The following is a 15,195-nucleotide window of genomic DNA, read 5'->3' as shown; positions in this document are numbered from 1 at the left end:
CTCCATCTACTTCTTCTAAGTTCATGAGACAGGCTGCTAGAGGGTCTTTAGCATTCAGATTCTTATCTTCCTCCTCCAAAATTACATCCACAACTTCTATTAGAGAGCAGTTAGCAAATTCACTTGGTCACAGCATAGACTTCTGCACATTGAATATTATCTCTTCATCGTTCAGTCTTTATTTTAACTCTCCAGTTTCACAATAAATTATAGCTCTCCTAGTGGCCAAGAAGGGTCTTCCCAAAATTATGGGTATCTCCTCGTCAACCCTGCAGTCCAGAATGACAAAATCTACTGGAAACACAAACTTTCCAACCTGCACTAGTACATCATCAAAGATACTTGATGGCCTCTTCACTGTCCGGCCGGCTAGCTATAGTAACATTGATGTGGGTCTTGCTCTTCCAATGCCTAACCTTTTGTAGATAGACAAGGGCATCAAGTTTATGTTTGCCCCTAAATCACACAATGTTTTAGCAAAAGCATAGCTTCCTATTATGCATGGGATTGTGAAGCTCCCTGGGTCTGACAACTTCTCAGCTATGGGTCTCGTCATGACAGCACTACAGGTCTGGGTTAGTGTAATAGTGGCCAAGTCTTGAAAGTCAAACTTGCTAGACATCAAATCCTTCATCATTTTGGCATACCCAGATATCTCCTTCAAGGCGTCAATTAGTGGAATGTTCACCTGGATTTGTTTCAACATCTCCATGAATTTTTATACTGCTCATCCTTCTGATATTTGGCCAATCTCTGTGGGAATGGTGCCGGAGGTTGCTTCCTTCCTCTGATTTGGGTTTTATCCTGCTCAGGCACTGCTTCTACTATCGTTTCTTGTGCTACCCAGTCTCCTTCGCCGCCTTTTTTTCTTTGCTTGTGCTCTCTTGTGCATGTTGTATCGGTACCTTAGTTAACCTTGTTAAATAATCTACCTCAATGGGTACTGGCACAAGTGTTTCAGTTGGTCAACTTTCGCGAGCAATTTCTTGCTCTAGATAAAGGCCTCTACCATTTCTTAGACTCACTGCCATAAGCTGTTTCGGGCCCTGCTCTTTTGGATTGACTTGTGTGTCTGCAAGTAACGTCCCTTGGGGGCGATTATTCAGAGCCATTGATATATGTCTTAATTTTATCTCAATGCCTTTTATCGCTGATTCGTGTGCGTCCACTCTCTCTTGCATTTTTCCATTGGACCCAATCAATTATTGCAGCATTCCTTTAATTTCAGACAACCCATCATCTTGTCTCACTATTTGCTTTTGTTGAGGTTGTTGATAAGCTAGTTGCTGATTTTGCTGGTTGTATCCTGTTGCCTTTGGTACGACACAACTTGACCCTGTGGTTTCATAACTCCAGGATTATTGCTATTATTGTACTGCTGCTGTGCTGGTCTATATTGTTGATTCTGTTGCCCCCAATTCTGACCACCTTGCCTCTGTCCTCCATAGTTGGCCACATAGTTCATATCTTCCTGATAGTGCTGGTTGTCACTTTCCTCACTCCAAGATCATACATATGGTTTGTTAATACATGGTGTACATAAGCCCCCATTAGTCACCTTAACTATGTGTACCTGCTGCTTCTGGCATGATTCATCGATCTTTTTGGTGAGGATACTCATTTGCGTCATCAGAGTGGCCATATTTTTGGCTATGGAGTTGTTTGGGTCCAAATCCACTGAGTGAACGATAGGAGTGCTCGTAGAGTCTCTTGTCATCCATCCTGAGTTTTGAGCCATTTTATCAAGTAGGATCTTGCATTCTCTGAATGATTTGCTCAAAAATTCTCCACCAGCTGAAGCATCAACATTGGCCTTTAAGCTGTTTGCCAATCCCATGTAGAACCTCTGCCCCAACATCTGATCTGGAATGCCATGATGTGGACACTTAACCAGCATACCCTTGAACCTCTCCCACGTTTCTTGTAGTGTTTCTGTTGGTCTCTGCCTGAAGCTCAATATCTCATCAATTTGTTTGGCAGTCTTATTGGGTGGGTAGAACTTGTTCAAAAATTGCTTGACTAATTCCTCCCAAGTAGTGATGGATTTTATGGGGAGTGAATTAAGCTAAGTCTGAGCCTATCTTGTCACCGAGAATGGAAACAATAATAGCTTTATTGCCTCTAGTGTCACATTAGGTTGCCTTTGCGTGACACAAATCGACAGGAAATTTTTCAGATGCTGCTGAGGATCTTCAATGTAAGACCCTAAGAACAGTCCCTTCTTCTGTAACAAATGTAGCTTGTTGTTTGTGATTTGAAATGATTTCGCTTCTATCTGAGGTACTGCAATTGCGGTTTCCAGATTTTCAGCGGTGGGTTATGCGCAATCATACAGTGCTGCATCTGGCACAAGAGGCACCACACCCTGATTGTTCGGGTCATTCGCATTATTACTGTTGTTTGGATTTTCTATTCCGTCATCCATGTATGGTTCGATTTGTTCTATTATGTTCTGTTGTTGTTTGCCCTTCTTGTTTGCATGATTTAGTGCCTTGAAAATTTTCTCAGGATCTGATAATCCTTCGAACAATTCACGAGTTCTTGAGGAGTTTCTAGGCATGCACCTGTAACACCCAAGACTACAAACGTTAGAATTTCAATGTATTTAGTTTAAAATGAAGAATATTGACTACACTAAGAATTCTAGCACTTCTTTTAGCTGCAATTAATAACACAGTTAATTTTCCGACAACGACACCAAAATTTGATCACGACCAACTATGCCTCCTAAGAGGTCTAGCGGTCATTGCAAAAATAATTCAGTTTACAAGTTCGGAGTCGAATCCCGCAGGAAATTAACCTACTAATCACAGCTACTAGACCCGCATCAATTCATGCAATCAATCTTCAGAAATATTAAATAACAAATTGGATGTTTACTAACTAAAGATCAAGTAATGAAAATGCAGTAATTAATAACTAACTACGAACAGATTGTAGATAAGATTTGGAATGATCTAAGGTTCTGATTTCCCCTATTGTCGGAATCATATCCGCTACGTTTCCTATAAATTTGCCTAAGTTTTCTATACCGATCATGAGCTCTCTGAGTGTCATAATTCTCTCTCGAGTAACTACCACAATTCACTAGACATATTCTCCCGAATTACGCTAGTTGGCACTAAGTTACGGCTCACTCTGATCGCACCAAGATTTCGTTATTTCTAATCCCACCTTTAAACCCTCCGTATTGATCTCTCATATACGTTAGGAGTGATATTGTTTAACAACTACCTAAATATGTACTCTCTTCCGAATAATACACACTAAATAGGCACAGTCGATTGAGAGCTCTTCAACCAACCACAATATAAACGTAGTTGAACAAATAGAAAAAAACTACAGCAAATCTATACTAACGTAACAGTAAAATCATCCTCTAATAGGTTCCGTCAAAACTCTAGATTAGAAGTTTAGCTACTCATACTCATAGTAACGATATCCCAAGTATTTTGCATAAATAAATTACAAAGTAAAGATGAAGGAATGTAGAAATCGATGATTCTTTCCCCCAACTGGTGTTCCACGAGCTATTCTTGCCTCCAATCGAAAAACCTCCTCAAAAGTGGTGATTAATGTCTATTTATATATGTAGGAAAAGACCTAAATGACATGGCCCTAGTCCTAGTCATACAGGGAGAAGAACTAAGCCTTCAAAATCCGGATCAGGCTCGCCTCAGACCGTGCCTCGCGAGGCTCCACGCGAGATGAACCTCGCCCCAGACCATGCGATGCCTGCCTCCATGCGAGCTCAACCTCGCCTTATCCCTCGCGTCGCTTGCTCCCACACGAGCTCAAAGGCTCGCCTCGCCAGCTTTAACTCGAGCTCAATAGCTCGCTTCGCCAGCTTCCTCATTTTTCCGCTGCTCACTTCTTTCTTTCTTCTTTTCAACTGTTTTCGAGCACGCTTTAGACTTTAAATATTTCTTTTATTCTACTTTCATTTCCAATGTACCTACACATAAAATAGACTCCATTACGCGCAAATAAAGTGTAGTTTAACATTAAAGAACATAAAATGTAAGATAAATAATGTTCTAAAATATGGAATTAAAACCGAACATTAGACTCACTAAAAAAAGAGTGTCATAAAAATTGAGACGGATGAAGTATTTATTAACAAAGCAATCATCATTTACGAAGTAAACGAAATTATTAGTAACATTTAGTTTCAATAAAAGGAATATACTGTAGCTTTATTATTATTCTACAAATTTTCAATCAAACTTCGTCTAGATAAGTAGATATTATGACACGTCTCTAGAAGATATACTTGATAGGTGAAACAACGTACCACCTAAAGGACACAAAAAAAAAAGAAAAAAAGGCAGGTGATGGCATGCCAACAATCTGTGAGCTTTCACAATGTCAACGCTCTGACACTATAAATATTGCCGTGGCCTTCCCTTCCAAGAACCACAATCACATTAAGTTTTCTGCATAGCTTCTTTTCTACAGAAATATTTCTCCAAACAGCTTCTTTTGTGTGGTGAGAAATATATATAATGGCTAATACCGAAGGTCCCATTGGCAGCTCTGTGCATGGTTTAACTGGCAAAGAACAAACATTTGCCTTCTCTTCTGTGTCATCTCAACCTCACCCCTCTGATACAAAATTTTCTTTGCCAGTCGATTCAGAACACAAAGCAAAAACTCTGAAAATCTTCTCATTTGCACAACCCCATATGAGATCCTTTCATCTTGCTTGGATCTCCTTCTTCACCTGTTTAATCTCCACTTTTGCTGCAGCTCCCCTAGTTCCCATAATTAGGGACAATCTTGATTTGACAAGATCAGACATTGGCAATGCTGGTGTTGCTTCTGTTTCTGGCAGCATTTTCTCTAGGCTTGTCATGGGTGTACTCTGTGACTTAATAGGACCAAGATATGGCTGTGCCTTTGTCAATCTGTTAACAGCCCCTGTTGTTTTCTCAGTTGCTTTTGTGTCATCAGCTCAGGGATACGTAGCTGTTCGGTTCATGATTGGAGTTTCACTGGCAACTTTTGTGTCATGCCAATATTGGACGAGTACCATGTTTAATGGGCAGATTATTGGGCTTGTTAACGGTGTTGCAGCTGGGTGGGGAGACATGGGAGGTGGTGTCACTCAACTTCTTATGCCTTTCCTTTTTCACATAATTCAACTAACTGGAGCAACTCCATTCACTGCCTGGCGTATTGCCTTTTTCATCCCTGGATGGCTTCATGTCATCGTTGGGGTTATGGTCTTGATTCTTGGCCAAGACTTGCCAGATGGTAATCTTACTACCCTCCAAAAGAGGGGTGATGTACACAAGGATAAATTTTCTAAGGTTAGTTTTTCTAATTCCTTAATTAGAAAAAAACACACACATATATATAGCTGACCGATCGACTTTCATGTTTATTTCTTTTGTTAGATATTTTGGTTTGCAGTGACAAATTATAGGACATGGATCTTTTTTTTCATCTACGGATTTTCTATGGGAGTTCAACTTTGCATGAACAATGTCATCGTGGAGTACTTTTACGACAGGTAATTCATAGCCTATTAATACAATTTAGAACTTCCTATAATGACATGCAAAATATGTTTACAGGTTCAATTTAAAGCTTCACACAGCAGGAGTTATAGCTGCAACATATGGCATGATCAACTTTGTGGCTCGTCCTTTTGGCGGATATGCTTCTGATTTAGCAGCACGAAAATTTGGGATGAGAGGAAGGCTATGGATCTTGTGGATAGTGCAAACATTTGGAGGAGTATTCTGTGTTTGGCTTGGCAAAGCAGAAACCCTTCCCACAGCCATTGTAGCCATGATCTTGTTCTCCATTGGAGCTCAAGCTGCATGTGGTGCTACCTATGGGGTCATCCCTTTCGTGTCGCGAAGATCATTAGGCTTAATCTCTGGCTTAACTGGTGCTGGAGGCAACTTTGGAGGTGGATTAACGCAGTTGATTTTCTTCTCAACTACAAGATTTTCTACAGCGACGGGGCTAACTTGGATGGGGTTCATGGCTGTGGCTTGTACTGTCCCTATAGCTTTTATTCATTTTCCACAGTGGGGAAGTATGTTTCTTCCAGCTTCAAAAGATAAAAAGTACAATGAAGAACACTATTATTGTTCAGAATGGACTGATGATGAGAAACAAAAAGGACTCCACCACAAAAGTATTAAATTTGCAGAGAATAGCCGATCTGAACGTGGAAGAAAGCACATCATTTCCTCAGCTGTTACCCCACCTAATTCTACTCCAGTCCACGTTTGATGAAATAATGTACGGTTTTGATACAATAGTGAATTGTGATTGGATGCAAATTATAGCTCAGCTATAAGCATGCAATCATGAATCTATTATAGTTTATATATATACTGTGCGCTTTGTCATATATCCTTTTTTTTCAAAATATTCTACTCTAACTTGGTCTTGCTCTTGTATTGCTCGAGACAGTTACTCCTTCCATTTTATGCGAACGTTTATATATGTACTGATCTGTACTTTGTCAATTTGGAAGTTTTAAGATTGAAGAGTTGACCAAAGTTTTACTTTTGAGTAAACGATCTCGAATTGGTGATTTGATAATTCCAATAGGATAAAGCTTCAATCTTTATTCAATTTCCAAAAAGTAAACTTGGGCCCACACAGTTAAAACCTGAGTCAATGGGTAGATCCCGACTACCCATTACTCCACAAGTCCAAATATGTGATTAGATTTCAAAATCAAGTTCAAATCATAGCTCAAAACCTCAATTTTTACTTTCTTAAGTAATAGGAAAACCCCCATATTTTCCCCAAAATTTTATATTTTTGTCCTAACCTGGGGTAGAGAGGCTGTTTCCAAATGACCATCGGCATCCTTCCCTCCAAGAACTCCCCACATTGCTCTTGGGTGACTCGAACTCACAACCTCTTGGTTGGAAGTGGAGGATGCTTACCATCAGAGCAACCCACCTTGTCAATCTTCAACCCCGAAGCCTTATATGTAAATCTTCAAGCCAAAATCGCCTCTCCCAAGTCTAGGGTTCAAAACATGGAAGAATAAGCTAAAATCTCGAAATGCCTCTTAATAACCAGTTGCAGGCCTAGTCGCAAATGTAACCCTCGCAAATACGGTACAGGGCTCGCAAATAAGAACTAAGCCCCTGAGCAGCAGAAGTCGCAAATGCTATCAAAAACCTCAAAAATGAATCAAACATTGCAAATGCGAAGCTCCCGCAAAAGCGCTTGTCTCAATTGCTCCATCAGTTTCGCACTCCATTATAAAGAGATCAAACAACCTTAACCCATCCGATGTGGAAACACTCAACATGTCATATGGTATTGCCATAAAACAACAGATTAATTACATAATGAGACTAAATAAGGTTTTTTTAGTTACAAATGTGGACGTCTTTTTTTTTTCAGGGTTAATATAGACCGGTGTTGAACAAAACTATAAAATAATTCCTTTTTCTGAAAATAAATAAATTTAAAGATTCAAAGATGATATAAAAAGTTTCACACGGCTTTGTTAATTCACGTTTCAACTAAGTGATCGCATAAATGCGTGTGTGGATATCAGTAAATGAGTGTATAGGTTATAAGTTGTATATGAGTGTAGATATCGGTAAATGCAATCATTACTTGTTGTGCAGTCTCTTTTCTATTTTGATTACGGTAAATGCATGAAATTAATGGAAATGGCATCAAATCCTAACAGTTACGGCGGTATAGTAAAAATTACACGGGGCGCCCTATTTGATCGCCCCTATTTAACTTATCCATATTTTTAAATTATTTAATTTATATTCTAATTTTGACAACTTCATATCAGTCCTCGCCTCCTCTTCTTCCTCCTCCGACATATGCACTCATTTCTTCCTCTTCTTTTCCTTTTCTTCTTTTCTCTCTCAAACACATAAGACTCGGTGAAAGTATTATTGATTGGATATGAAGCACACAGTGATTTAGTACTAGGGTATGAGTTTTGAGTTAAAATCACCATTAAAGGAACTTGAAAACTCAAATCACTAATTGAGATATTGTCTATCTTGAAATCATCTGAGTATTTAAATAAGGAGTTGAGTGGACGTATACCAACATTGATTTGAAGATTTGAATTAGAAGTATAAGGCAGGAAACTCCATTAAAATTGTTTGAGTCTCGATTTCAAATTTCAAAGATTTTGCTATTGCAATTTCAGGTTTGTTAATTCAAAATTAGTTGAGTGAAATCCTTGGACCTGCATTCCTTGTTGGAAACGTGATTGAACATTGTCCGGGAGCGTAAAACTCGAAGAAGCATCCGGGACTCAATTATTGAACATCTTCAAAGATACGAGTATAAAGTTTGGGACTGCAGGGCCAAACTTCAGACGTTATCAAGTTAAACCTTTTTCTAAAATTTGCAACTATCAGGCCAGACTATAGAAAACATTATCTGAAGTTCAAATATAACAAGCTGATTTTGTCTAAAATTTGCACTACAAACGCTTCAGACTAATTTGTCTGAAGTTTTCACTATGAACTGAAGTTTTTCCAATTGTCTTTGCAAGTCAGGCCAATATTTGAAGTTTTGCTTTGATAAGGCCACACTTCAGGCAAAAAAATTCTTAAGTTCAAACTTCAGACATACACAATTGAAGCTTTACAACAGAGTTTGTGCACTGAGGCACTAATGGTTGTTCTGTTGTTAATCAGTTACGACTTGCGTATTTAGAATGTTTTTCCCAAAGCATCTGGGTCGCTGTTTACTACTGGTGCATGTATTAAATAAGCTTCCAATGGTTCGGTTTTGTTGAGAATTGACGCGAGAGCTTTGCCAATTAGTTTGAAGTTTGCACTATGAGCTGAAGTTTGCCTTGTGTTTGACCCAAAATTTAGATCTAGGTTTAAACAGTTAGATTTTTTAATAGAATAGAGCTAATCTTAGTGTTGCGACCAAACACACTCACGCAAGTATACGTGGTCGTCAAGTAATAGAGTAGTGAGTAGAGTATCGTTCCCACGGAGACTTATGATTTACTTTTAACTGATTCAAACTCAAAAAACTTATCGATTCAAGAGATTTCTCACAAAATATGTAAGTGACTAGTTTACTATCTAAGAAACTAGCAAGCAATGAAATAACTAGAAATCAACCACAACACTTAAGTAATGTCGAATAAAAATCAATAGGAGAGGATATTCCAGGGTGATAGGCTAGCTAACAATCATGTTGCGTTCTTGGATTGAAATGACTAACTGATTTATCTGGATTGTTGATTGACAGGGTTGATATTACTCATCAGAATAAGTAGAGTTCTTACTCACCTATTCAAGCTAACTTGATGCCTATATGTCTATGGAATTAAGACTAACAAGAACGCATTTACACTTCTTATATTTTAACCAAGCAAAGCAATTAGGTATATTTCTATCCTAATTGCGAATTCGTTCCCCGATGCCCGGTTTCAAGAACTTGCTCTATTTAATCCTATATGTAATCTAGAATTTTCACTTTCGAGTTCAACTCTAGATTCGCAGATAGTATTTCACTGTTAGCTAATCAGTAAAATAATTAAGAACCCAATATGATAAAATCAAACTCGTCAATTTAAACTTCAAACGTCAACATTTATGTAGCACCCATGACCCCAAAATAATAGTGTTCTTAGCCACCCATGTTCATACAATCATCAAAACTAATATTTTCAAACATAAAATCAATGAACACTAGAAGAAGAATGGAAGAATTGATCAAATTCGTGCTCCCGAGTGTTTCGTACTTTTGTTTCTCTCTCAAAGTCACGTCCTCCCCCTCAAAATAGGTTTAGGTTGGCTTTTATATAAGTTGGGGGCGTCTTGGGGTCGAAATAACGGAGTCCTGGGCGAAATAGGATACTTTCACATCTTGAGCGCCCAAGGGCAGCTTGGGCGCTGTCCCTGGCTCTCAACTTCTTCACATTCTGTTTTGTGCGCCACAGGCAGTGCCCCACGCTGCTCTGGCGCTCAACTTGCCACTTTTGTATTTTCTTCCCATTTTCTCTCCAATTCGGGCACTTTCGTCCCAAATAGCATCTGAATGATTCCTACACATAGAAACACCACAAATTAGCGCAAATCTTTATATTATACATCCGAAATCTACGAGACACGAGCACAATGCGAGGCAATATACATTAAAATATACATACATTAAGCCGAATATCACTTAGCCAATACTAATATTCAAATGATTGGTTAACTGATTTCGTGGTAAGATGTCACAAGTGTTATTCAAATTTTAATAAATGGGCAACAGTAAAGCGATATTCAATGGCCCAAGAGCAAAGAAGATAGCATTAAATAGTAGTAAATGATAAATAATGACATTTATGTAATAAATGCAAGTGAGTCAACCGAAGAGGGATGAGATTCTTTGATATTTCCTCTAACAATGATAAATGATTGATGATCCTTTGAATATTCAGATCCTCCTTTAATCGTGGGAGAAAAGTTAGATAAAGATTTGAAGAAAAGGTTTATTTTGTATGTATATAATAAAGCAAGAATCTTCAGAAAATATCAATATATTATTTTTACAATGAGTGTCCAATCCCCCTCTATAGCTACATATCTTTCTATTTATAAGGGCACATGGTCCACAAAAATCCTAATAGTACAGATCCGAGGAATATTCACCAGAATGTTCTCTTTGAAGTCTTATTTCTAAAACTAGTCATTGTTACTCTGCTAAAGGGAGTACTCGTCCTCATCCTCGACCTTCGTTGAGTCTTCGATCTCGTCTTCCCCCTTCGTTGAACTCAACGTGATGACATGTGGCGGCCTTTGAAGGCCTTCTTAATATTGATTAGGCTCACATATAATGATGATAATTTTTAGCCCATACAGTTAGTCCCTCCGCTTGTTGAGGTTATCTTCGTGGGCGAGTTCAATGAGTAGATAACAGCGGTCGTGGTCGTTGTGACGAACAAGTGACGTGGCTTATTGTGAATCATATATTTCAAACTCTTGGTTTTCCCCGATGAATTGTTGGAACTGTTTCGTCCATGAGAAGGAGTAACGTCATGACGTCACTCGTCATGATGACGCCTGTTCCCGAAGCGTTGGATCGATTTACATACGGCTTTAGATTGGCTCTACTGTTTCAATTATTGTGTCAAACATGATGAGTCATTTCGGGTCTCGTGCCTTCATCTTTATAAATAGGGATTATTCCCTCATTATTCAAATTTCTCTTGGGAATCAACTTTGTTCTTACACAAGTTCTTTTGTGATTCTTGTACCCTCTTTACTTCCCGGTTTTCAACTTTTCCTTATACTCTCATCTACTATAAACTTCATAACCATGACTAATCTTCACTCTAATGTTGATGAAGAGAGGCACACCATTCCTTTGGCTATTTTTTTCCCTGCTCGTGGGGAAGGTGTCGTCACCGCCGCAGAAGATGAAGCTCTTCCTTCAGTGGAGGAGATCATCCCCCGCAACCCTGAGGCTAGCTCGATGGTGTCTAAGCACTTGGCTAAACTCAAAACCAAGTTCGGTCTTTTCAGCCATGTAGAATTGATGCCCGCTGGTGAGGATGAGTGTACGTTCACCGTCCCGGGTATTATGCTCTCTATGCCTACTCGTGTACCATTGGCTACTCGTTCCCCCTTCTCCCGCTGGTGGAGGAGTTTTGCCGCCATTATGGCATTTGCCCCGCTTAACCCGCCCCTTATGTTTATAAGGTCATCAAGATGCTATCAAAATTTATTGAACTTGCCGGGGTCGAGGTCATGGTGCGGCACTTGGTGCATCTGTTCGTACCTATCTTCTATATAGGGACGATATTGAACCTTCAACATCGTGGGGGCAAATGCTTGGTGGTGAATATGGACGACAAGGGTAGTCGGCAATTCCGGCTTGACTACTTCTATGTCAAGACTGAGATCGTCGTGGTTAGTGTCAATGGTTTTCTCGAGGGTTAGAACCATACACGTAAGTGTTTGATTTGTTTTTTGTTTTTATCTTTTGAAGAACTTCTTTCATCTTAAATTGGTCGAATAATATTTCTCTCCCTGCAGCCACTAGTCGTCCTCCTCCTCTGGCGATACGTTCGCTGACTGGGTCAAGCAGGTTCTCCCCTACACTGTGGGGATTCGTGACTGGCCGAGCTTATATCAGAAGTTCAGACCGGCCCTCCCCTCGACAGGTAATATTTCTCTTCTAGTCGTGATCGTATTTTGTATTGGCTTGTGTCGTTATAAATCCCTATGCTTCTTCTATTTTAGGTTCGGTCAGGGTGACTACAAGAAGGAGTAGGGCACCATTGCCCACGTTTAGGAGGAGAATGGCCGCTACGCCTTTCGTCTACGCCCCCATTTCAGCCGTTGCATCTTCCGCCTTCACCCGTGTTTTTGTTGTTGCACCCGCTCTTTCCTTATTTTTCCTTGTCGACGAGGATGATAAAGTCTCACCCAATGATGGGGACCTATGGCCCCATAAAAGGAAAGTTGTGGATACAGGAGGCAGAGTTCCTTTGGCCGTTGACTCAGCGGAAGGTGAATTCACGCTTTAAGAGACGGTGACGATACACATTAGGGATCATATTGGGGCGAGCTCCGAGGCCCCACCACTGGAAGAAGCTAATGAGGGTGTGCCTTTGCGTCCCGAGGGGGAGATGGTCGTGGAGAGGACATTGGGTGATAGCTATGTGTCTGCAAGGCAAGAAGAGGCTTCATTTTCCAGGCCGACAGTGGATGTTTCTCCGATTTGACGAGGACAAAGGGAAGGACATCATCGACGAGGGCGATGAGTCAGGTTCTGATATGGACCCTGACGATCTTAGGATGATCGATGAGGGACTCACCCATATCGAGGTGAGGACGAAGGGAGGCTTAAGGACCATCACGATCCCAATGGATCGTGATTTGCTGATAAATACAGAGCAGGTGGTCCCTGCTCTCGGTCCTTTCTTCTCCGACACCTAGGGTGTGACCCTCAAGGAGATAAATGATAGTACCCTATCAAAGAACATTGCCGGTCTTTCTCTCAGGGTAAGTATGGTTGTTGTTCGTTCTTTTCCCGTTGTCTTAACTCGTTTCTAAGTTTTAACTTTTGCCTTTTCTTTGATTTGCAAACGGTCATTCTGGAAATTGAGAGTGCTCATAGGGAGAGGAGACGGAAAGAAATTTATCTAAAGTTGAAGGGTAAGTACGGAGAGTACCATGGAAAGTACCGGGAAGCTCGGAGGCGAATTCGCGAGGGGGGCAGAGAAGAGTTGTAGGAAAAACACGAGTTAATGGCGGCAGTGGAGAGGCTCAATATCCTCGAGTGGTCTACTAGGAGAAAAGAGGAGGATCTTGAGCTAAGTAAGGGCGTGGAAGCCCAATGCAGCGACCTCTAGAATCAGGTGGACCAGCTGCAAGGCCAGTAAGACGGGTTTTATTTTCAGGTGGACGCTCTCCGGAGGAAGGTTATGAGAAGCAATAGATGCTCGAGCACGCAGAGTCTTTCTGACTGGATGCTCAAACAAAAGGTTGACATTTGCGAGCTAGCGAACATGACTCTCCGTTTTGAGCGGGATAATGCTCTGTCAACGGCTAAGGCTAAAGAGGATCGGCTTGAGGAGAGAATTGGAGAGTTGGACAAGGAAAACTCTGATATGATTGAGTTGCTGCTCTTGAGACCGAGAAGGCACAACTGCTTGTGTGGCCCTCTGCATTTAATGCTTTTGAGTATCTTAATAATCCTCGAGAGTTGTACGAGGCATGGATCCACGCTGAAGCCCTGTTGGATGTTATCCGCAATTTGAATAAGTCGGGCTTTATTTCTGAGATGGCCCTTGAGGATGCTCGAGTCAAATCGTGTGAGGCTCGGCTCGCTTGTGACTATGATCCTGCCACGCCTCTACCTGGTTCCGAGGAGGATAAGGAAGAGGGTGTAGACTGACTCGCGGATGGTGCTTGGTATCACTTCGCTTACGGTCTAGGCGAGGTGGAGAGGGCGTCGGAGGCCGAGATGGTAATGGCCACTAGTTTTTGTTTTAACTTATTGTATATGTTTGTTGGCGTCTTTGAGCGCTCTTGTGAAAACTCTTCATCTGAATATCAAAATTAACTTTTGTTTGATACACACCTTTTTTATCTGTTTTATTTTTGTGCTTGCATGTTTTACTTCTGTACTTGCATATTTTTCTCTTTTGCTTGCACGTTTGATTCTTTATTCCTTTTGTTGTTATCCTCTAGGTGGTTGTAGACTTTGGGCCAAATAGACAAGGGCCGTATCGGCCCTTTGTTCAAACAAGTCGAGTATGTCTCTTAGCTGAGATGTGGCCAAGGATCGATAGGTGTTTTTCGATTTGATCGAACGCACCTTTAAGTTGAGTCGAGACCGGGGGCTGATAGGTGTTGTTCGAGTTGGTCAAACATACCTTTAAGTTAGGTCAAGGCTAGGGGCCGATAGGTGTTATTCGAGCTGGTCAAACGTACCTTTAAATTAGGTCAAGGCCAGGGGATGATAGGTCTTATTCGAGCTAGTCGAACTTACCTTTATGTTACTTCGAGGCCAGGGGCCGATAGGTGTTATTCGAGCTGGTCGAACGTACCTTTAAGTTAAGTCAAGGCCATGGGCCGATAGGAGTTGTTCGAGCTAGTTGAACGTACCATTTTGGAGAGTAGTTTTGGCATACGTGCATCTTTATTATTTCAACGTTGTTGTTTCAATTACATCATGTTTCTCCCTTAAGCAATATTTGGAGAAAATTATAAGTTTCGGGTGTTGGCTAGCGTTCCAGTCCCAGTATATCTAGTCCCTTCATTGTTCGACTTGGAGATTTTGGAGGAGTCAGAAAATGAATTAATTAGTCCTCTCGTGTATTCCAACTTGAAGTGCCCCGTTCGTCGCCTCATTAAAAATCTCCTTGAGAAAACCCTATTGGGACAAAACTCAAGTGAGAAAAAAAGTGTATGATTTACGGGGCATTTCTTATTTTTTAGAAGTTGAAGTACTTGAGATGGCTGATATTCTATTTGGTAGGAGCTTCCCTTCCATAGTTTCTAATTGGAATGAGCCCTTGTCTGCTTTGCATATAATTTTGTACGGTCCGTCCGAGTTTGCTCCCAACTTGCCTTCTCGTGGATCCCTGTTTGCTTGGGTTTTGGCTTTGAGTACGTAGTCTCCGATCTTGAACAATCGAACCTTTGCCCTTTTGTTATAGTAGCGTTCTGCTTGTTATTTCTTAATGACCATCCTTATGTACGCCATGTCTCG

General features: G+C 40.6%; 1 protein-coding gene and 1 non-coding gene across 2 annotated transcripts; both read left to right on the top strand.

Moving 5' to 3' along the window:
• Positions 1-1,868: 1,868 nt before the first annotated feature.
• LOC117280574 (small nucleolar RNA R71) lies at positions 1,869-1,975 on the top strand. The gene has a single exon (XR_004511096.1). It is a non-coding gene; the product is annotated as a small nucleolar RNA R71 (small nucleolar RNA).
• A 2,462-nt stretch (positions 1,976-4,437) lies between these two features.
• On the top strand, positions 4,438-6,539 carry LOC104112324 (high affinity nitrate transporter 2.4-like). Its single transcript, XM_009622204.4, has 3 exons — positions 4,438-5,312; positions 5,400-5,515; positions 5,580-6,539. Exons 1-3 carry the CDS (start codon positions 4,506-4,508, stop codon positions 6,247-6,249), a joined length of 1,593 nt encoding a protein of 530 aa, XP_009620499.2. The 5' UTR covers positions 4,438-4,505; the 3' UTR covers positions 6,250-6,539.
• The last annotated feature ends 8,656 nt before the right edge of the window (positions 6,540-15,195 follow it).

Source organism: Nicotiana tomentosiformis, chromosome 2, assembly GCF_000390325.3.
Source record: "Nicotiana tomentosiformis chromosome 2, ASM39032v3, whole genome shotgun sequence".
NCBI lineage: Eukaryota > Viridiplantae > Streptophyta > Magnoliopsida > Solanales > Solanaceae > Nicotiana > Nicotiana tomentosiformis.
This window is presented reverse-complemented; position numbering and strand designations above follow the sequence as displayed.